General features: G+C 43.8%; 2 protein-coding genes across 2 annotated transcripts in view; one reads left to right on the top strand and one right to left on the bottom strand.

Moving 5' to 3' along the window:
- Positions 1-8,699: 8,699 nt before the first annotated feature.
- On the bottom strand, positions 8,700-11,854 carry TMEM30B (transmembrane protein 30B). The gene has a single exon (XM_054048812.1). The coding sequence runs from the start codon at positions 11,788-11,790 to the stop codon at positions 10,738-10,740; it is 1,053 nt and encodes a 350-aa protein (XP_053904787.1). The 5' UTR covers positions 11,791-11,854; the 3' UTR covers positions 8,700-10,737.
- An 80-nt stretch (positions 11,855-11,934) lies between these two features.
- The window catches only part of LOC128848710 (receptor-interacting serine/threonine-protein kinase 2-like), a 39,632-nt gene continuing 27,490 nt past the window's right edge, over positions 11,935-24,076 (top strand). The window contains exons 1-2 of the mRNA XM_054048811.1: positions 11,935-12,028; positions 17,306-17,486. The gene's annotated coding sequence lies outside the window, so the exon portion shown is untranslated. The remainder of the gene's footprint in view (positions 12,029-17,305; positions 17,487-24,076) is intronic.

The raw sequence follows: 24,076 nt of genomic DNA, 5'->3' as shown, positions 1-24,076 counted from the left end.
TAGTAATCTACAGTAGTTATGCCTTTTACTATAGTCAGCATGTTTGAGTGCACTTTCTGCCCTACCTATACTACAACTATAATTGAATTAGTGGACCCAGTTATAACACAGTTTTGACTTGTAGCCTAGATGGAACCTACTAGGGTCCCTGTTAAACCAGTCTAGGCTTTTAACACAACTACAGGAGCTGAATTATGGAACAACCATATTTTAACGGTCTCATCTGATGTTGTTATAGTCAGAGTTGCAAGTGCTCTCTCCTAGCAAGGAAGAAAATTAAATTAAAGAGTTACTCTAGAGAGTTGTAACTTCACACAGCCTCTCCCCATTCTCAGCAATGGATTATAGCCATGTTTAAACTTTGGTTAACAAATCAAGACAAATCGTTTGTTTACTATAGTCAGAGCTGGTAGCATTGCCTATCATTAAGGTTTCCTGGCACTTCCTACTATAAGTTATTATTTTCACTTGCTTATAACTTTGCCAAGCTTCAACCATTTGGGCTGGAATTTTCCATACCAAGCGTCCGCTTTGGGCTGAATTGTTTGCGGGGGGGGGGGGGGAGGGGAGTATGGGGGGAGAAGAGCACACTGAAAAATCAGCCAAAGTCATTCAGCTATGTCTGAAAATGAGGGTAGGGAAAATTATGTTGTGACCATGTTTAAATATTCTGGTGACTTTCTTTTAAAAGTTATAGCACCCCCATGCTTTTGAGAATGGCCTTGAAATTTGCAGGGGGTGGGGGGGGAGGTAGCTTTTGTGTCAGGGATGTGCTATTAGCCATCCCTGTGAAAATCTGCTCAAAATTTGGCCAGGTTATAACCTTCGAAACACCAATAACAATTCTCCAACTCATTAGAGACAGATTTTAGCAGCTAAATTCCAAAGTTCCCATATGCATTGGATGCTCCAGCCCAGGACCAAGCAGGACTTTCCCTGCAATTGCAGTTCTGGGCTGCTGCAGGCCATAATGGGTGTAGGTCCAGACACTGGAACAGACAGCAGGGAGTTCTCAGTGACCTCCTTGATTAGCCCAGGCAACCTGAAGAAGGAAGCTGTCTGGTTCAAATGCATAAGGGGTGAGGGGAGAGGACAGGATAAGCCTAAATCTCAGTTTAGGCTCTGCTGTGATCCGCAAAACTCTGCCAAATCCTGGAGGCACAAACTAATTCAGTGCCTAAATTTTCAGGGTAAAAGTTCCCTCGGCACCTAAGTTTCTGCCGCTAGGTATATGCACTGCTGCCTCACTCTTGAGTGTCCACGTGCCTCTCTCTCTCTCTCTCTCATCTAAGCCCCAGAGCAATCCAAGAAGCAGGGAAGACAGGCATTCACCTGAGCCAGGAGGTGTGGTAAGAGGCTGCATACTGCCTTGGTTCCCATTCAAAATCTGGCTGGAGAAGGTGGTGCCCACCTTAGAACATTTATCCCAGTGGTTAGCACACTTAGGCCGCCCAGAGGATTCAGGGGGCCTGGGGCAAAGCGGGGGAGCTGCGGCGCTTGTACTCACCCGGCGGTGGTCCAGGTCTTCGGTGGCATTTCGGCAGCGAGGGGCCCTTCAGTTGCTCCATGTCTTCAGCAGCACTGAAGAGGCCCCCGCCGCCAAAGACCCGGACTGCTGCCGGGCCAGGGCTCACGGGGCCCCTGTGGGGCCTAGGGCAAATTGCCCCCCCCCCCCCCCCCGGTGGCCCTGAGCACACTCACCTGTGATGTGGAAGACCCAGGCTCAATTCCCCCCATCTCTGCCAGAGGGGGAGAAGGGAGACCCTAGTTCAAATCCTACTTTGTGGGGGGGGGGGGTTGCTCTAACCACTGGATATTCTGACATGGGTCTCCCTTAATCTCTCATGCTGAGGCTGTTCCAATGGATAAACAATTAGAGTCATTAAGCCAATGAGAGAAAATGTGATAATGACTGTAGCCTGGTGGGTAGGGAACCCACCAGAGAGGTGAGTGGTCCAGGATCCAGGTCCCCCTACTCCATTACTCTTCTGGTTGTGGATTTCTAAACAGAGATCGGTGTCTCCCTGCAGCCTGGATTTAGGTAATTACCTGTGTGAGAGGGGCAGGAATTAGGACAATCCCCTCTCATCGGCATCTCCCGCTGCCTACCTTAGGTGGCTCCCAGCGTAGCGTGCTGGCTTTTGTGGATCGCATTCAAGGGTGCCTGTTTGTCCCCATTCATTGTATAAGGAGCTTAAGCGCCTAACTGAGGCTTTGTGGATCACATTATTGTTCCTGTGATTTTTCTAGGCACCTAAAAATTAAGCATTGCAACACTCAGCATCACAGCGCCTAAATTCCTTTATTAATCTGAGCCACGGGGCATGGAAGGAAGGGGATGAGACAAAGTGGAAGCTGGGGGTTGAAGACTGATTTAGGAGCCAGAAGGTGGGGAAAGATGGAGGTCAGAAGAGAAGGCATTTGGTACGTAGGGAGAGCGGGACAAGGAGCCGGGAGAGGCGGGAGAATGAGGCCACAGATTAGATAAAGAACCCAATAAGGTAGATTGGGATGGTGAGCCAGTGGGGACAGAGAATTGGGAGAGCAGGCAGGGGTACTAACGGAGGCTGTCTCAATATGCTAAAGTTCAGCCACTTCTGAGACCTCTCACCCGTCTGTTACCAGCTGAATCACACATTGACTACTATCAGCTGAATTCATTTTAATATGAAAAAGCTGAAATCCCCGTGGACACGTCTGTCATACCCAGGGGATTGCAAAGATCTTTGTCCCAGAGATATGCACAGGCAGCCTTAATTCTGGCATTTCCTGACTTTTGAATGCTTGATCTTGCAACCTAAAAGCTCTTTTAATTTAGTTTGTGTGTGTAATTTTAAGTAGATAGTCACAAATAATCAGTAGAAAAAATACATGACACAAACACAGGCAAACTAAATGAAAACCTGCTATTAGGCCTGACCTTATATTAAAGGCGGAGTAAGATTACAGAAAACATTTGGGTTTCTTTGTTTTAAAGACACTGCTGTTGAAGGATTTGTGTGTGTGCACACCAGCTGCAATTGCAGAACTCCCCTCCTCTTTCTATTTACAGAAAGGGCCAGTAGGACCAGTCTCACCACATATCCCTGGGGTAAAGATCTTTGCAGGAAAATAGATTAGTCGCCCAATCATTAGAATTGTCCAGTTGGATTACTATTTTATATTAAAATGTCTTCAGCAGCTGCTTGTCAATTTGTTATTCAGCAGCTGTGGCTGAACTTCAGCATAGTCAGGTGACAGTAAAAATTGGTTTGTGTTATTTTGTAATTGATTGTTACCGCACTGGTTCAATTAACTGTCAGTTTTACTCTTTGTGCTCAGAGACCTCTTATCCCCGCAAACATCTCAGCATAACCATATGTCTGATCAATATACTTATCAAAAGGTTTGATATTTTGAGAAGGGACAAAACAGCAACCCCTGGAATTGTTCTAGCACATGGCTTGCTAGGCAATTATTACCACACAACCTTGAGTTTCAATATTTTCATTAACATACCATCTTTGAGACACAAAAAAAAAAATCACAAAACATTTTGCAAACCGTGATTCAGGCTCACAGCACCCCTGTGAAGTAGAAAAGGGATGTATCCAGATCACTTTACCCTATTACTGATGCTCAAGTGAAATGCAGCAGTGGTTTAACAGTTCACAACATGGCATAATAGTTGAGGACAGGAAGTGTAAAACGAATTACTCATGTTGGCATTTGGCCATGAGGATCACTCATGGAAAGTTGAATAGTCACAAGTGCTGTAGGCCTCATTTTTAAGAAATTACACATCTTTTGGATGAGATGTAATTTTAGCCAAGAGTTACAGATTGGGGGAATTGCACGTAGTTCAAACATATCTTCCTAAATATATCCCGACATTCTATTTCAGACAGCAACTACCCTGATTCATGGCTGTTGATATTGCATTGACACTTTTTCCTTCTACTAACAGCTGAATAGATTCATCTCCTCTGTAACGAGGAACACAGTTTTAGCACTAAGACACTTACTGCATGATCCTGCCATAGCTATTGTCATTTACTATTATTTTTTATAATGGAAGATTTAAAAAATGTTTTTAAAAGACATTTGAGTGGGTATGTTATCTTAATTTAAGTGGAGATGGAGCTGTCCTGACTGGTTTTCCTGGCGAGGGTAAGGGGCAAGAATACTTTTAATAGTATCCTCAAGAAGCTACTGAACAATGAAAATACTTCCCCAGTCGTGGATGCTAAAGTGACCACTGAGCCATCCAATATATCTTGTATATACCTATTCCGATACTCTAGGTGAGCTCCAGTGTCTTCAAAGGAATCTGCCAGGGATACGTTGATTAAAACATTAATATTCTTCTGTCCTTTCACACAAATATGATATTGATGATTAATGACAGTCTTGCCCCTTCCTGACAGGCAACAAAACAGGTTTTAGTTCCAGGCAACAGCCCATTTTAAGTAGAGTTTTATTTTTCCTCCATTTTACTTCAAAATGACATCACTCCACAATGAAACTCTGTTGATACAAGCTCACTGATCTGTGCATACTTACACGGTAACATTAACAGCAGTTGTGTGATTACATTGATGTATCATGGACCTTAACCAAAAAGCTATTGGACTCAATGCAAAGATTTTTGAGCTTTTGATTAGGCCCTCACTTTGCATATGCACATATGGGAGCATCTTAAGGAAGTGTGTGTGTGGGGGGGGGGGGATATAGTATGAGATGTATGCAGGAATGCAAGAGTGGCCAGAGTCCTGCAAGTCGTTGAAGTTAAAAATGAGGCTGAGCTTGCTGCAGGAGGAGAGGAGTAGTCAGTGACAGGATTTAAAGAGCATGATGCAGTCAGATGCAGGGACAAAAAGATTATCTTAGAAGCAGTGTACTGAATAGACTGGAGGGGAGAGGCTGCAAAGGAGGATCCAATGACTGAGGCGAGATGAGCAAGGCTGCTGGAAGTAGAGAGGAGGAAGGATTTGAGAGATTTCATTGAGGAAGTCACAAGACTTGCCAAGAACGCGTATATGAGTATGTGGGCGGAATGGGGGAAAGGCAGCGAAAGTGAAAGAAGTTGGGTAAGGAGTGCGGTGGGGTAAAAAGATAAATTCAGTTTTAGACATGTTGATCTTGAGGCTACATGGATATTGTAACTTGGAAGTCTCAAAGGCAGTCAGAGATAAGAGATTGTACAGGAAGCGTGTGGTTGGTGGCAGGGAGGAGGTTCAGATTACCAGATATAGTTCAGGAATTCTCTATGGGCTTTGAGCCTGAATGTTTCAACCTTAATTCTGATTAATCTCGGCAACATTAAATAATTAATCACTTTGTTTGGAGGTTCCCCCACACGTACACCTCCCTCCCTCTATTTTTAAAATTAGCAGCAGCAATGCATTTTTCTTTGCTATTAGTTTTTAAATGTTACACAGAGGGGTCAAAACCAATAGATAAACTCAAGCCTCAAAATATTAGCATATAACAAAGACTCCACACTTCCTCTCTTGGTGAACTCATTTGGGAATCACTGTACCCTCCATTAACATTGACTTTGGTTAACTAAGAAGTCAGTTAGATAAAGTTATATAGCTCCCCTCACCCCTAGTACCTGAATCAGAATAATAAATTATAGTAATTTATATTTTCATACCAAGCCTTAGTATAGATACCAGTGAAAGAGCCAGTGCATGTTCCTAGCCAGTGACTACTAGCATTATAGGAGAAAGGCTTGAAGCTCTGGTTAACGGTTAGAGTTAATTGAAAAACAGAAAAAACAAGGGGTACTTGTGGCACCTTAGAGACTAACAAATTTATTTGGGCATAAGCTTTCGTGGGCTAAAACCCACTTCCTACTGTATTTTCCACTCCATGCATCTGATGAAGATATATATACAAAGTACATGAAAAAATGGGAGTTGCCTTACCAAGTGGGGGGTCAGTTCTAACGAGACAATTCAATTAAAGTGGGCTATTATCAACAGGAGGAAAAAAATCACTTTTGTAGTGGTAATCAGGGTGGCCCATTTCAAAGAGTTGACAAGAAGGTGAGAGTAACAGCAGGAGGAAATTAGCATGAGGAAATTAGAAACAAAAACTAAAAACTAATTTCCCCACGCTAATTTCCCCCTACTGAAATATCCCTCTGCAAGTTTATGACCTGGAGTTTAACAAAGAGCATTGTGTTAATGCATAAAACCTAGAAAGGATATTGACTAGAAAGCAACTATGAAGCACAAGTGAAATTTATGAGCCTAGTTACGCTGTCCAAACCCTGAAGTAGGAAAAGAATAAACAGGATAGCTAGATTTTCAGATTGTATAGTATTGCAAGTGAATGTAGTCATTTTGACCTTGGACCCTTTGAAGTGAACTTCAAAATAAAGTTGAGTTAATCCCAGACGATGTGTTGAATTATCCCACTAAACAGAATTAACATTTTAGTGCAGAATTTAAAATGACAGAAAGAAAATCTTCTTGTTCTAATGGAGGACTTTAAAACACTCCAAATAAAATTTGTTTTGAATTTTAGTTAAGATCTTAAAAAACAAAAACACCCCATCAACCTATTGCTGTGTTGAAAATCCAATCCCAATCTGTATTATCAACACAAATTTGGGATTAACACAACTGTCACTGGAACATTGTAGTTCATTTTCTAAAAAAATCAGTTCCGTTTTTAAAACCCAGATTACCTTTTTTGCACTTGCAAAGTAACTGTGGGCACAATTTTGCAACTGTAATTACTTAATATTCTGGGACAATCAGGTAGGTGGATAAACAACAAACCATTGCTCCAGTTACTTTTGCTCACAAAATTACAGGTACAAGAAATAAGGCTACTAAATTTCAAACAGAATACCAATAAGAACCAAAGCTCACCCAGATTGTGTTCCATTTTGAAAGACTTTGTCTTCCTGATTTACCAGTATGAGTGGATTTGTAAGTGAATACAAAATTGTTGTCATTACTACAGAAGAAAAGCCTTATGGGATTCCAAGATGTACGTTAAGCATTGTTTAATTGTCCTTTTATTGCGCATCATAAATGTTAATTATAAGCTTTGACCGAAACCCCTACCCAGTGAAACTGTCACAAGGATTCTTTCCAAGTTCACCTGCTGGCAGTGCCGGCACAACCCATTAGGCGACCTAGGCGGTCCCCCAGGGCGCTGCGATTTGGGGGGTGGTGACCGCAGCGGTATTTCGGCGGCGGGACCTTCCGCCGCCTCTGTGGGGGGGGGGCGGCATTTTGGGGCGGGACCTTCCGCCACCTAGGGCAGCGGAAAAGCTGGCGGCGCTCCTGCCTGATGGCTGCCATATAGAATAAGTAATCCTGGTTTTCTTTTTTTAAGTAATTGGGACCTTGACTGCTCCCAAGCACTCTATGAATGAAATTACCAGACAGTCTCCCCATAAACTCCTTTTAGCTTAAAAAAGTTAACGAAGTGAATGGGGTTCTTTCTAGAGAGTAATTCAGTATTCATTCATGTTGTCAAACTCTTAACTATGCCTTCAGCGGGGGAAATGAGCTGTTTATTAATAGCGGAATCAGGTAAAGTTATCAAAATGGACTGGGGGGAGAGGAGAAAGGAGGGTCACCCCCAGTTCCTTTAGACTAGAAGGGATCCATCAGGTGGTAATGGGAAATAAAAGTATGTCTTTACTCTCTCTGCAGTTAAAATGCTGGGAAAGATATATAATATAGGACTAAACTACACATACACCTCTACCCCGATATAACGCGACCCAATATAACACGAATTCGGATACAACGCGGTAAAGCAGTGCTCCAGTGGGGCGGGGCTGCGCACTCCGGTGGATCAAAGCAAGTTCGATATAACGCAGTTTCACCTATAACGTGGTAAGATTTTTTGGCTCCCGAGGACAGCGTTATATCAAGGTAGAGGTGTACTTTAGTGAGGAAGTCTTCTATACGGAGGAAACAAAATATTGACAAGTAACAGTCACTGAAAATTATGCAGAATAGCCTCTCATAAATCAGCAAGGTTCTGATTCTCCTCTAATTTATGTTGGTTACATCAGAGTAGAACTCCGTGGATTCAATGGAGTTATGCTCACCAGGGTAAGTGAAAGAATCATGCCTCCAGTCTACAATGAAGTCTTCCTCCATTTCATCTGCATGCATAATCTAGTCACCACCTCTCAAGGCAGGTTTGCTCAGCTGGCCTGCACTTTGTGAAGGTTTTTGGAAGGCATGTGGACTAAAGCAGGTTTAGGTAGTTGAGTTCTTTCCACAAAAAGCCCTACACTGTCCCTATTGAAGTTGAGCTTGCCCTTTCCACTCAAAGCTGGCTTTCAGAAGATCCACATCAGCTATTAAGCTAAAGAGATACTAGCAGAACTGGCAGCATTACCAGTTTGTGGGGTGAAGCACCCATTTCACAATCCAGACAGCTAACATTCCTAACAGTTAGTGTAAAGAATGAAGTTACGTATATTTGCATCCTACAGACTACTTCCCAGATGAATCAGACTGCAGGGCAAATATATTTTTCAAACAGAATAGTCAACAAGAATAATGTTAACAACAGAAAGGACAAGGTTTGCCCTCATTTACGCCTTTGCAACCTCAGTGGTATTTGCATGGGTTGAACAGAGCAGAATTTGGGCCATAGGCTGAACACACTGTTATATTTGTTCATATGAAGGCCTTTTCTTGCACTTACAGCATTCCACAGAGCCAGTTCCACTGTTAGCTTGAAACAAAAGTTCATTTAATATGCAAAGTCATTTCTCAGACAGACAATTACTTGTGTACTTCAAAGCATTATCAAAGAACTAAAAGCAATTTGGTTAAGGCTTTACATAGCTTTTCAAGTTTCAACTGACATGTAGTTCACAGCACTGGTATAAAAGATACTGCTTCTGAAGTCGTAATAAGCCTGCATTTATAATTCAGTTTGAAGAAACTTTTCTGGAGTAAGAATTACCCAACTTGAAAAATTAAAAAAGAGGTTCCCCACTTGCCCAAAGACTTCAAATATACACACATTGTGAATTAGAGATCATCTACATGCCACAGACATTCAGACATCTAATAAGGGATCCTAATCAGGGCTAACCAGAGTACCTCTCATAAGCAATCACTATCAAGTGATGGTTCCCCAAGGCTACCATCACTTTAACTTGGTGTCAACTCAACTCTTTAAGAGGTGGAAAAAAACCCTCACAGGACAGAAATAAAATATAAACATTCAAGAAAATACATATTTGAGAACTGAGACTATTCTCCAAGCTGGGGTCACTGTTTTTGAACACATGATTGGGTATGTTTTGGTTGAAAATATTATGAAGTTATTTTATATGTTATACATTTTAGGTAAGCAAGATGGATGACCAATTTTTGTTGCCATATAAGAAGTGTTTCTAGTCTCAAAGTTATTTAATGGCATTCTTAGCAATATCTTTTAGAAAAAGAACATATAGACAAGGTAAGAGCCTCCCACCATTTTTAATGGACGATAAATCTATAGTAGAGAAAGAAAGGAGCCTTTTGCCATAAGTGCTTGATAAGTGAAATTAAGTGGGCTCCACCAACACTAGTCAGTTTTGTTCAGAAGATACCTATTGGTAAAGTCACTTTTATACAGGATAGGTGTTACTCTCTCTGCAGCTACCAGCATGACCCCAAGTGAGAGGAAGGAAAGAGGGAAGAGAAATGGTTTTGGATCACTGTTACAATTTACCCAGCTGGTATCTCACAAGATATTAATCCTTAGTGAGAGACTATCAACCTTAAAGTTTATCCTTTTGGACAGCTCCAGTTCATTTTTTTCCATTTCAATTAAGGACTAGTATACATTCCTACTCTCCAAAAATTAAAGAAAAAAGTATTTTTAAAATTATAACAGATGACAATTGGATTGTTAGCCACAAGCATCTATTAATTGCAAGTCAACGACCAGCAGAGTGATGCTTCCTTATGGGATTGTTTTACACTTTGGGCTCAAGCAATATGGTAGCACTCATCACTGTGAAAATTGTCTCTTACTGATCTTTGGTCTTGCTAAGATATTGCCAAATGTCCCTTTTACTGCTTTAAAGAAAAAGGCACCAATAATTTAGGCCCCAAATACAGGTCCTGTAAAAATCCTGTCAGACCTAATGGAAATGTTAAGATTATTAAATTATACTATTAGATTTTAAAGACAGTCCGCTGCAAAGTTTGCAGTTCAAACAGCAGGCCATTATGCTAATGCATGGTAAACTGAATATGCAATTGACTACAATCTATCAATAAACAGACTAGCAAGCTTCACTTTTATTCGTAGAAAGAGGCTAGAAAAACAGAAGTTAAACCCAGACAGAGGAAGAGTGTAGGAAGAAAAACAGGTTAAAATCCTTCCACTCTTTAAAACAAAAAAAAAAAAAAAGTTTGTGTCATTAGAAACATTGGTCATTGTGTTAGGCAAAAAGAAAATCTGACAGTGATCCTTTAGGTGCACAGATATATACACTAAGTGATGCTCTGATCACTAGTCTGAAGCTTTAACCAGATTTGAACTTTCCCATAGTTTTGTGGCAAGGGGAAGGAGGTTTTCATTCGGCCCATTACAGACATGGAAGGCCCAATTCTGCTCTCACTTACACTGGTGAGAGTTGACAGTAAACTCAGTGAGATCAGAATTATAACAGTGAAAGAAAAGGATAAGGCCTGGATGCTAGCAGCAAAGTTTGGAGGAAGCTGGAACTTCAGATCCAAAGTTTGGCAGCATTTAGACTCCATCTCTCTATTCCACATCCATCTGGTTTTGTTTCCGGAACCTGATATGCACAGCCAGCATGACAAAGCCAGTGAGGATACAGGCGGAGCCAAAGACCAGGTAGACAATGCCCAGGAAGGGGTTCTTGCCACCCATCCAGGAAACAGTGCTGAAGATGACCTTCTTGGTGCCCTGGAAGGAGAGGACGGGGTAGTTGTAGGTGATGTCGAGGCGGTAGGTGCCTTGGGGCAAGCCAGAGGAGAAGTTGCCCTCACGCACGCGGCGGTACAGCTTGCGGAAGGTAGGCAGAGCAGCGGTGCGCATCCACACGATGAAGTCCTCGTTGATGAAGCCGGTATTGTTGGGGTTGCCCGTATCCAGTATGTAGGCAGCATGGGGCCAGTTGGGGGGCTTGGTTGTGCCCTTGAAGGCGGCCTCCAGGCTGCCATTGACGAGTTCGGGGTTGCTGAACTTGATGTTGGAGTCGGTCCACCAGGAGATGCCTCGGTTGTCCAGGGGCACGGGGTAGAAGGTGCCGTTGGCCAGGTGGTAGAGGGCGAAGGTGTCATTGAAGAGGCTGTTGGCGATGGCCCCGCAGGGGGCGATGGGGATGCCCTGGGGGTCCGTGCGGAAGGGGCTGCACTCCGTGGCTGGGTTGCTCAGCCCCGAGGCGTCCCCGCTGAGCTGCCGGTCGTCGCGGGAGACGCCGTAGCGCCGGTGGTTCTGGTAGTAGTTGGAGAGCTGGTAGTAGAGGCACACGGGCCCCGGGAAGCGCTCGGGCAGCTCGAAGCGCAGCGAGCAGGTGCAGCCCCCGGCCCCGGCCAGGCTGGCGTTGGCGCAGCGGGAGCAGTTGCTGCCCGGCGCCCCGGTGTAGTCGAGCTCCAGCTCGCGGATGGTGTCCGAGGAGAAGTGCAGCCCCAGCCCCAGCGCCAGGCAGGCCAGGCCCACGCAGAAGAAGAGCGGCAGCGCGGTGCCCGCCGACAGCAGCGGCTGCCAGGCCGGGAGGCGCTGCTGCGTGAAGGCCGTGTTGTCCGGCTTGTTCCGGGCGGCCGGCTCCGCGCAGGGCGAGGCGGCGGCCATGGTGCCCGCGCTCCGCTGCAGCGCACCTCCGGCCCGGCTCCCCGCTCCGCCCCGGCCCGGCCAGGTAAGGGGCGGTGCCGCCAGCCCGGCATCCGGCCCCGCCCGGCCAAGGGCCCCACGCAGCCCGGCTCCCCCGACACTGCCTTCCTCACCCCTTCCCTGGCATCGCCGGCTGCCCCCCAGCCAGCAGCGCCATAGGCAGCCCTGGGGAGAGCTCGGCCCCTGGCACCGCCTCCAGGTAGGGCCCCGTACAACCCCAGAGAGAGCCCCGTTCCTGTCATTGACCCCACTACCGGGCAGCGCCCCATACAACCCCAGAGAGAGCCCCGTTCCCTGTCATTGACCCCACCACCGGGCAGGGCCCCGTACAACCCCAGAGAGAGCCCCGTTCCCTGTCATTGCCCCCACCACCAGGCAGGGCCCCATACAACCCCAGAGAGAGCCCCGTTCCCTGTCATTGCCCCCACCACCGGGCAGGGCCCCGTACAACCCCAGAGAGAGCCCCGTTCCCTGTCATTGCCCCCACCACCAGGCAGGGCCCCATACAACCCCAGAGAGGCCCCCGTTAACCGTCATTGCCCCCACCACCGGGCAGGGCTCCGTACAGCCCTGATCTCTGGCACTGCCCCCCAGGTAGAGCCCCATACAACCCTAGAGAGAGCCCTGTTCCTGTCATTGCCCCTGCCATCGGGCAGGGTCCCATACAGCCCTGGGAAAGCCCAGCTCTCTGGCATCGTTCCCCCAGGAAGGGTCCCATACAGTCCAGGGAGAGCCCGGCATAGCCGCCCTCTGCCCCATTCCCAGGCGCGGTCCCATACAACCCAGGAAGAGCCCGGATATCAGCATCATTCCCCTGAGCATGGTACCATACAGCCTGGGGAGAGCTCTATTGCCTAGTCCCCATCCCCCAGACAGAGTCCGGGGAGAGCTAAGCTCTTCGACAGTGTCCCCCTCGGCAGAGTCCCATACAGCCCAGAGAGAGCCCGGCTCTCTGGAATAGCCACCCCCCAAACCCCTCCGAGCAGGGTCCGGACAGGCCAGGGGAGAGCTCACCTCTTCGACAACACTTCCCACAGCAGGATTCCATACAGCCCAGCTCTCAAGCAGACATACATGGCGCACAGGGCAGGGTCTCAGAGAGCCCAAGGGAGAGCTTGGTCCCAGCATCCTGCCCAGCCAAACTTCTTCTTCTTGTGAATGATGAGCAAACCTGTACCCACTTTAATTTGATTAACAACACCAGGAAATCGAATGCAAACACAAATCAGTGTTATCAACACACTCAGCCCACCCTGCATCTATTACTCCTGGGGGAATTCTGCGCCACTGTGCATGTGCAGAATTGATGTCCCCCGCAGATTTCTTTGCTTCCCCACAGAAAAATGACTTTTTGACAGGGAAGCAAAGGGAAGCTACAAGAGCGGTCATGCGACCCTCCCCAGCAGTATGTTTTGGGTGCCCAGGACAGCGGGCAGAGAGGTAAATCACTGTGGGGCAGGAGGTGGGACTGGGGAAGACCTGGAGGGTGGCTCCTACTCTGTGCTGGGCTCAGCTGCTAGTCCCAGCTGGACTGGGGAGCATGGTACTTCCTCTTCCCTTGCATGGCATCTGGGACCGGGTCAGACACACCTCAGATTTCTCCCCCAGCTACAGGAAGCTCTGCAAACTCTTTCTCACCCCCCGACACACTTCCTGCAACCATCGCTCCTCAGCTGCAGGGGGAAAGATCTCAGTACAGGGAGCTGCTCCCCCATCTGCCCAACCCTCATACATCCAGACTCCCTCATACCCAGACTCTCCTGCTGAGCCTCACTCCCCCACACACTCAGAACCCCCGCTCGATGAGTCCCACTGGACCTGGACTACCCCAACGAGACACCCACACATGGATCACCACCCCGCCGAGCCCCAGCCAGCTGCACCTGGATCCCCCCTCCCACTATGCCCTGCTCCCCCAGCATCTGAACCCCTGACTGAGCCCCCCACACCCAGGCCCATCCTGCTGAGCCCCCCCTGCAGAGTACCATTATCGTTGCACCCAGAACCCCCCAACAAGCCCCTGTGTATCCAGATCCCCCCGCACCCGGATCCCCCACTGAGCCGCCCGCACCCAGATTGCCCCACACAGAACCATCTCAACCCACACCTGTATCCCCGCATACGAAGCCCCTTCACACTTGGATCTTGCCGGGCTGAGCCTGCCTATTCACACCTGGTGCACCTGGCACAGAGGGGCAGGGCCTTTGGGTGTTTCTGGGGCAGGCCCAGTCCTTGCGTTATGTCAGAGTTGGGTGCTGCCTCACTGCTGAGTCTGTGTCCCGGGAGGGAGCAGCACAGTGATCTCCCACCTCTTTGCAGCTAGTGGCCTGTGCTCCCCAATGCCATGCTGGAACCTTCACATTTATTTGACAAATACAATTTGCAGAATTTTGCAAAATTTTAAAATATTGTGTGCAGAATTTTTATTATTTTGGTGCAAAATTTTTAATTTTTTGGCGCCAAATGCCTTCAGGACTAAATCTATACCGCAGCCCAGTTCTGCAGGCCATCCACACTCACCCTGGCCTAGCTAAGCAGTCATCTCTGCACAGAACATAAGATACACACACACACAATCCAGACCAGCCCTGCAGACCTTCTGTACACACACATATGGAGTCCTGCAGTGTATCTACAAACATGCAGAATCCTGCAGGATACGTATATACACACAAATGAATAGAGCCCATCCTGATGCAGTACCTACACATAGCCAGCAAAGCATCTACATGCAGAGTACATATGAAATGTAAACAGCCTAATGCAGAATCCAAACACACGCAATTCAGCCTAGCACAATATACACAAATACATATACACCCAGCAGGGCATCTGGTCAGCCCAGCATAGTATCTATGCATACACACACAACATATAGCAAACTGACTATAAATAGTCCAGCCCAGAATCTATACACACACCCCAGCACAGCATGGTAGGACAGCCCAGCTCACTATCTGCAAATGTAGCACAGCCTGCTGCCTTAATACTTAGGTCATTCAAACTCAAATATTGATTATCCAGGGCTGACTTTATGCAAGGCTCAAAAAAGGTGTTTTTCAGGTTTGGGCACTACTCTCTGAGAATGCACTGCTCATATTGCAAACAGTTCAGGGGAATTCCACAAATAGCTAGGTAAGGAACCCTGATAGAAACACAATTCCAGTATTTTAACACCTTAACTAACGATATCAAAGGCATTGTATGTTTTTTTTGTTAATTAGAAACATTAGGCATGTTTGTTTCTAAAATTACCAACATTCAACCAGGAAAATATGAGGCATGACTGGCAATCGATAAAATTAGACTGCTACTACTAGTTTCCAAATCTGGAAAAATAGCTTAATTTTTTACTGAGGGAGCTATTGTTTCAGTGATGTTATTGTATACAAAAGAAATGTTTTTCTCTACCCGCAAGCAGGGCTGTTCAGGGTGAAAAAACATGCTTAATAGAAATGCATTCCCACATTCCACTTTTTCACAGCTAGGAATGTTTCACATGCTGAGCGGGAAAAAAGGTTTAAACAAATTAGATGCCGGCACTCCCAGCTTCATACAATTAACTTCTGGGACTCACCAGTTACCACCAAACACTATAGTTACGATCAAATCAAATAATAAGGTTACAAAGCATTTCCAATTTATAGTACAGATGGAACCTTAACCGTATTCTATAAGGGTGTAAAGCTTGGACATATCCTAGTTAACACCTCATCAGGACACGTGAGCACAGGAACTAGTAGTGGGCCTAATGTCTGTTCAAGCATGTCAGTGCAGTTTAGCAGCACCAAATACTCATAGGGACTTATGTGCAAGTAATTCACATACCTGTTATCCATGGGGGATATTGATCATGGCATCTGGTAGTATGTTTAGAGTTGGGGTGGGGGGGAGGGAGAGGGGAGTGGATCGGGAGGCAGCTGGCAATATGCCTGGTGCCTATGTGCAGCAGCTTGCCGTGTGACTTATGTCTATTAGAAAGGTTAAGGTGGTCTCTGACATGCACATTATGGGCCCTAAATGTACTAGTGAGTACTGCATTCACACATCCTGGTGGGCACTAGAAGCTGTCACTTAAGATGCATTTTGCTGTTTCAGTGGTTACCAAATCACTCGTATAATTTTTAAAGATTTGTTTTATTTTTTTCCAGAGTTTATCACCAAATTTTGGGAGAAGTGGAGGGCATGTCTGTATATGTCATTCCCAGGAATAGCTAAACCCCTGTGTTTTCCCATATTGACTAATCTTGCAGTACAAAGAAGGAATTTAGTAGAACACGCTTCATGAAATAACAGTAATCATGTTCCAGTGTTACTTCCTACTAACAAAATAGCAGGGCAAAGTCCAGATCCTGTGACTTCCTCTTCCTCCCATATAGTTCACTCAATTCAAATACTTGGTTTTTTGGTTTTGTTTTTTTAAGGAAAATTAGTGTACGTGTGAAAAGAAGGAGTTGTTGTAAGAGCCCAGTTCAATTCTCTAGTTAAAAGTCTGTCCGTGTTTTTGCTGCTGACCTCTGTGTTTAAGTGGTTATAACTGGGCTCTAAAAGTCAGTCTGGGATGAAAGCTAGAATACAAAGACTTGCCCTGGAAAGACAATTGCACTACTTACTGTTTATAGTAGTATTGTACAGTATTAAAAATAAATAGTCTGGCTATTTTTGAATTATAGGATAGAACGCTCTTATAAATGTGTTGTGTTTTCAAATAAAAATCCATTAAATTCACTGCTGTGCGGAGAGCCACCATAAGGAAAAAGAAAGGCACTGTGTCTTAGTGGGTAGAGCAGTGGCCTGGGATTCAGGACCTTGATTCTATTCCTGGTTTGCCTGTGGGTAACCTGGGCAAGTCACTTCACCTCTAAGTGCCTCCGTTTCCCTATTTTTAAAATGGGGATAATGATACTTACCTCCTTTGTAAAGCGCTTTGAGTTCTACTATTGAAAAGTGTTATATAAGTCGTGGGTAGTATTGCCACTTGCATCCCATTTACAGGTGGTATTGCCAATCCCAGCTATTCAAAAATCTGTCCCCAAAATAATCTTGAGATTGGTTTAAAAATCACGAGACTGTAAAAAAAGTAAATAAATTTTGGGTTCTTTTTAGGTACCTTCTCGTTTCTGAGCCTTTAAGGTAGCGTGTGCTTTTCATTTTCAGGCTTTTTACATTATTTTTTCCTAAATGAAAGCTGAGATTCTCATATAATCTCCTGATTCCAGAAGCTGAGGCTTTAAAAAACACACCAAATATTGCACAACTCAAGATAAAGTTGAAAGAGCAGGCAATGCTGCATAACCCTTATGCTGCCCTCTGCACAGGGCTGAATTTCTTTTTAAGCAGACCTTTGCCATACTAAAAGAGGACTTGCCTGGGAAACGAACATGCTGTCGTTTGGCCAATATCTTTTCACCTTCCTCATACAAAATGTCCTTTAGCCACAACAGAAATGTGGAGACTTTGTATTTTCTTCCTACAGAGAGCAGTGGCAACTGTCAGGGGAGAGGACACTGGAAAACCAAGCTAGCAAGCAGCAACTGTAGGAAGACAGACAGCAAGGTGAAACCGCCTTCCTGTTCATCCCAAGTAGTTGAATCTTTTCTGCGGAGTAGAGGAGGAAGTCATGATCTCCTTGGAATGCTGCATTTAACTCCTGTCTGGTAGGTACCAATTGCTAAATTCCCAGAGGCTTAGTTCAACAGAACTTGATTCTAATGGAGTGAAGTTCATTATAAGCAGAGAGTAGCTTCACTATAAGAGTGAAAGTCCAGTGAAATATACTGACGAAATTAAGGACTTTCACTCCACTTTCATATAAGCAAATGCCCTACAAGTGGGTTCCACATTACAAACATTTTAAAAAGGAAGCCAAAAACAATTTGCTGTGTTCAGATGCCTTTTTGTAGCTCAAACCCTAGCTTTGATTTCATACATTTCTGCCTTATTCTGAGATTTAAAAAAACAACAGGGATGGGGGTTTCAAAGTACAGAAGACATTAAAAATCCAGCAGAGGCTTCCTGAGAAGGCATTTGATAGACAAAGTGGCGGGAAAGAGGAGAAGGGATGAGGTGGAGAGGAGAAGAAAGATAGAGACTGAGTGTGAAACAAAACGAACAGAGAGTAAGGAGCCAGGGATGGAGAATCAAACAGATGAGGAGACAGGAGAGGAGGAGAAACAGAAAGGCAAGGAAATGAGAGGATGGTAGGAGAAGGAAAGAAACACAGTGAGGAAGAGAAAGAAGACAGAGGAGAGGATGAAAGTAGAAAGACAAAACACAAATTATTATTATTTTATTATTTATGTTATAATAATGACTAGAGACTCCTGCCAAGATCAGGGCCCCTATGTGCTAAGTGCTATACATACACATAGTGAGAAACAGTCCCTATCCCAAAGAGCTTACAGTTAGGAAACAGGGACACAAAGCAATTCAGCGGCAGAACTGGGAAGACAACCTGATAGAATGGATAGATTTCAAGCACTCATTTAAATCACTGATTTTAATCATGATTTAAATCAACAAGCAGGGAACCTGGATTTAAATCAATTATTTTTAGAGTGTTATGCATTTCTCATTTTCAGTTATTTTCCTAAAAAATAAAGGCTGATTCTCATTGGTTGGTAACTGTTAATACATGCTAATTTTCACAAAATATAGCCTTTACACTAAATGTGGTGCTTCTTTTTGCTAACCAGAAGGATACACTGTCTGTACACATTTCTTTAAGCAAAGATATACCTTGACTTACATTTAATTATTTAGGGAGTGTCACTATATGTGAAAGAAAATGTAGAATCAAATGAAGTAAAAATCTTAAATGAATCCACATGTTCCATAGAATTTCTATGGATTCCATGCTCTAATAAGAATATAACATTAGGGATATATTATCGACCACCAGACCAGGATAGTGATAGTGACGATGAAATGCTAAGGGAGATTAGAAAGGCTATCCAAATAAAGAACTCGATAATAGTGGGGGATTTCAATTATCCCCATATTGACTGGGTACATGTCACCTCAGGACGAAATGCAGAGACAAAATTTCTCGATACTTTAAATCACTGTTTCTTGGAGCAGCTGGTACAGGAACCCACAAGGGGAGAGGAATTCTCGATTTAGTCTTGAGTGGAGCACAGGATCTGGTCCAAGAGATAACTATAACAGGACCGCTTGGAAATAGTGACCATAATATAATAACATTTAACATTCCTGTGGTGGGAAGAACACCTCAACAGCCCAACACTGTGGCATTTAATTTCAGAAAGGGGAACTATGCAAAAATGAGGAGGTTAGTTAAACAGAAATTAAAAGGTACAGTGACTAGAGTGAAATCCCTGCAAGCTGCATGGATACTCTTCAAAGACACCATAATAGAGGCCCAACTTAAATGTATACCCCAAATTAAAAAACACAGTAAAAGAACTAAAAAAGAGCCACCGTGGCTTAACAACCATATAAAAGAAGCAGTGAGAAATAAAAAGGCATCTTTTAAAAAGTGGAAGTCAAATCCTAGTGAGGTAAATAGAAAGGAGCATAAAAACTGCCAAATTAAGTGTAAAAATGTAATAAATGCCAAAAAGGAGTTTGAAAAACAGTTAGCCAAAAACTCCAAAGGTAATAACAAAATGTTTTTTAAGTACATCAGAAGCAGGAAGCCTGCTAAACAACCAGTGGGGCCCCTGGACGATCGAGATACAAAAGGAGCACTTAAAGATGATAAAGTCATTGTGGAGAAACTAAATTAATTCTTTGCTTCAGTCTTCACGGCCGAGGATGTTAGGGAGATTCCCAAACCTGAGCCATCCTTTGTAGGTGATAACTCTGAGGAATTGTCACAGATTGAAGTGTCACTAGAGGAGGTTTTGGAATTAATCGATAAACTTAACAGTAACAAGTCACCGGGACCAGATGGCATTCACCCAAGAGTTCTGAAAGAACTCAAATGTGAAATTGTGGAACTATTAACTATGGTTTGTAACCTGTCCTTTAAATCGGCTTCTGTAACCATTGACTGGAAGATAGCTAATGTAACGCCAATATTTAAAAAGAGCTCTAGAGGTGATCCCGGCAATTACAAACCGGTAAGTCTAATGTCAGTACCGGGCAAATTAGTTGAAACAATAGTAAAGAATAAAATTGTCAGACACATAGAAGAACATAATTTGTTGGGCAAAAATCAACATGGTTTCTGTAAAAGGGAAATCATATCTTATTAATCTATTAGAGTTCTTTGAAGGGATCAACAAACGTGGACAAGGGGGATCCAGTGGACATAGTATATTTAGATTTCCAGAAAGCCTTTGACAAGGTCCCTCATCAAAGGCTCTTACGTAAATTAAGTTGTCATGGGATAAGAGGGAAGATCCTTTCCTGGATTGAGAACTGGTTAAAAGACAGGGAACAAAGGGTAGGAATAAATGGTAAATTTTCAGAATGGAGAGGGGTAACTAGTGGTGTTCCCCAAGGGTCAGTCCTAGGACCAATCCTATTCAACTTAGTCATAAATGATCTGGAGAAAGGGGTAAACAGTGAGGTGGCAAAGTTTGCAAGTGATACTAAACTGCTCAAGATAGTTGAGACCAAAGCAGACTGAAGAACTTCAAAAAGATCTCACAAAACTAAGTGATTGGGCAACAAAATGGCAAATGAAATGTAATGTGGATATATGTAAAGTAATGCACACTGGAAAAAATAACCCCAACTATACATACAATATGATGGGGGCTAATTTAGCTACAACTAATCAGGAAAGAGATCTTGGAGTCATCGTGGATAGTTCTCTGAAGATGTCCACACAGTGTGCAGTGGCAGTCAAAAAAGCAAACAGGATGTTAGGAATAATTAAAAAAGGGATAGAGAATAAGACGGAGAATATCTTATTGCCCTTATATAAATCAATGGTACGCCCATATCTTGAAAACTGCGTACAGATGTGGTCTTCTCATCTCAAAAAAGAGATACTGGCATTAGAAAAAGTTCAGAAAAGGGCAACTAAAATGATTAGGGGTTTGGAACGGGTCCCATATGAGGAGAGATTAAAGAGGCTAGGACTTTTCAGCTTGGAAAAGAGGAGACTAAGAGGGGATATGATAGAGGTATATAAAATCATGAGTGGTGTGGAGAAAGTGAATAAGAAAAAGTTATTTACTTGTTCCCATAATATAAGAACTAGGGGCCACCAAATGAAATTAATGGGCAACAGGTTTAAAACAAATAAAAGGAAGTTCTTCTTCACACAGCACACAGTCAACCCGTGGAACTCCTTGCCTGAGGAGGTTGTGAAGGCTGGACTATGACAGGGTGTAAAAGAGAACTAGATAAATCCATGGAGGTTAAGTCCATTAATGGCTATTAGCCAGGACGGGTAAGGTGTCCCTAGCCTCTGTTTGTCAGAGGGTGGAGATTGATGGCAGGAGAGAGATCACTTGATCATTACCTGGAGCATGCGTCTGACGAAGTGGGCATTCACCCACGAAAGCTTATGCTCCAATACGTATGTTAAGCTTAAAGATGCCACAGGACCCTCTGTTGCTTTTTACAGACTAATATGGCTACCCCTCTGATACTTGATCATTACCTGTTAGGCTCACTCCCTCTGAGGCACCTGGCACTGGCCACTGTCGGTAAACAGGATACTGGGCTGGCTGGACCTTTGGTCTGACCCAGTATGGCCGTTCTTATGTTCTTACTCAGATTCTTAATTTTTACATTTTTATTATGTTAGAAAATTTGTGTCAAGCGCTACTTGTAAAAAAATTATCAAAACATATTTTGCATTTAAAACCTACTATTTTATTAAACAGAGGAAGTATTATCTATAGTTAGTAAATTGAACTGATTGTTTTTGGTCACCACGTCCTTCAAGATTTTAGAATTAGTAGATTTCATCCTCTCACACCTAGTTTTTATTCATAGATTGGAAGAGGAAAACAGGCCTTTCTGCTTTTTTCACTCCCCATTGGTTTCTTACTTCTGAACAAACTAGTAATTGAACTAAACTACTTGAATACACTGAAATGAAGAAAATGCTCTCTTTCTGAACCTGCAGAAGAGGCTTCCAGAGTTAGAGAGTGAAATTTCTCTTGAACACTATCAGAGAAGAAGTGAATGACCAGTATTGGTCTACTACATTCATGGTACAAAAATTCTTAGAAAATAGGAAATTATATCATTTCCCATCCCATTTCCAAGTAGATGTACAATGTAACTCCAAAACAAAGACTCTGTAAAGGTTTTTGTTAATACAGTATGGAGGCATCAGTAGAGACTCCCATAGTTAAGTTTGCATTGGTGAGCAGGGATGTAAGAGGAAGTGAGATTGGTGGGGGAGCTGGGGAAAAGTGATGGTTGAGTTTCAAGAGGCCAACTTGAGGAGAAGAGGAGCTCTACTTTGACTAACCATCTATTAGTTTTATTAGATAATCTGTGCTTCCCTGAGGGAGAATAAGTTTCCAAATGACATAAGGCTAGTTTTAGGCATTGACCATAGTGAGGGGCATTGCTGAGCTGCAGTACCCCAAGGGGAGCTCCAGAAGGCGGACATAGAGGCAGTGGAGTTGCTTGTACTACACAATGTTGTGGGGTGCAGACTACTGCCTTTTGTCCTGGCCAGCCAGTTTTGCTGGCTGGTGTATATGGGGATGCAGCTATGGCTTAGCCTCCTCCCAACTCTTTTTGCAGTGCCGTGCACTCCCAGAAGACTAAAGAGGGTGCAGCTGCTATATTCTTTTGAACACATGGGCTGGAATTTGGTCTGGGTCTTACATAGGCCATGCAAGGGTGGAAGTCTTCCTGTGCCATCTCCCCCTCATGGTCCCCTCTCCCCCGCACATTCACATAAGGGCCAGGCATAATCTAGCCCTTACTTTGTCATTTTGCCATTATTGGAACCATTTAGCCGTGATTATGCCATAACTGAGTAACCTGGTGATTTTGTCCTTCATCACTCTCTTCCATTGTTTGTTACACTTGTCGCATCTAAAACTAGATAGCAAGCTCTTTGGAGAAGGGACTGTGGTGGGGAGGGGTGTCTTTGTTCTTTAAAGCATCTAGCATGGATGCTGTATAAATTATAATAAGACCACCTTCAGCCTCCAGTAGTCTAAGAGGAGTTCCCTGCATTTATCCAGGTTTATTCAAATTATGTATTGGGTGCTATATATTAAGAAGACTCCATAGTTCTAAAAAGCTAGGTAATGCATCTAATAAATAATTAATGGTGTTATTAATTACACTATTAGAGTTGACTAGCACTGTCATTCTCCAGAAACTGCCTAAAGGCCAGGCGGCTTTTCCTTTAATCATCTAATTAGTGAGAGGATGACAAGCCAAAGCTATTTTCTAACATCACAGCGTGTGGGTGTTTGTTGGGAATGAGGAAATGCTTTCCTGGAAAAATAAATGGGATGCCTTAGTTCAAATGTGGACGACCATCCTAAATGGACATCAGAATTCTGCATTTAGACATTTAAATCAACACCTCATGAGTATTTTTGTGCCTACCTGGTATCCAGGCATTTAAATTAATATGGTCACATGGGTATAACTGAGGACAGAAATGTATACATATAAATTACAATACCCATTCAATATAAAAAAATACAACATTCAATACCCATTACATTTCCATACATTAATCTCCACTGCCTGGCACCAGATGAGAATGGTAGCATTTTACACCCACTTTGCACAGGTACAAATGACTCCACAATGGGCAAGACAACAGCAAATCAGGTCCTAACTCTTCATCAAAGCCAGTCAGGTTCAGATGCTCAACTGGAATAACAAGCTTGACACTTCAAAGAAGAATTCATGTGATCACTTCTGCACTTCTCACAGGTGCTCACTGAACATCGGTACATCAGCAGCTGTGGTATTTGGGTCACTTGCATGTCTCTGCACATAAAATCTTGCCATCCGATACTCTGCGTCATTTTTTCTTATTGTTCATACATGCTCAGATACTCTCTCTGTTACTCTGTGGTCCTCCTTGAATACTGCTCCCATAGAGACACATCAGAACATAATTGTAGGACCAAGTTAATTCTTTAATACAACTTTTTAATACAAGCATACCTAGACTGGTCCTGTTTGAGGTCCTGGAGCTTTAATCTGTACCATCCTTTGGACATTACTGCCTTAATTCAGATACTGTTTTAAGACCAGCTAGCTGTGTATTTCGATTGTTTTCCTCTTAGCGTGTTTTTTACACACAGCCCAGCTTAGATGATTTTTAGAGATGTGG

This window comes from Malaclemys terrapin, chromosome 14, assembly GCF_027887155.1.
Source record: "Malaclemys terrapin pileata isolate rMalTer1 chromosome 14, rMalTer1.hap1, whole genome shotgun sequence".
Taxonomy (NCBI): Eukaryota; Metazoa; Chordata; order Testudines; family Emydidae; genus Malaclemys; species Malaclemys terrapin.
This window is presented reverse-complemented; position numbering and strand designations above follow the sequence as displayed.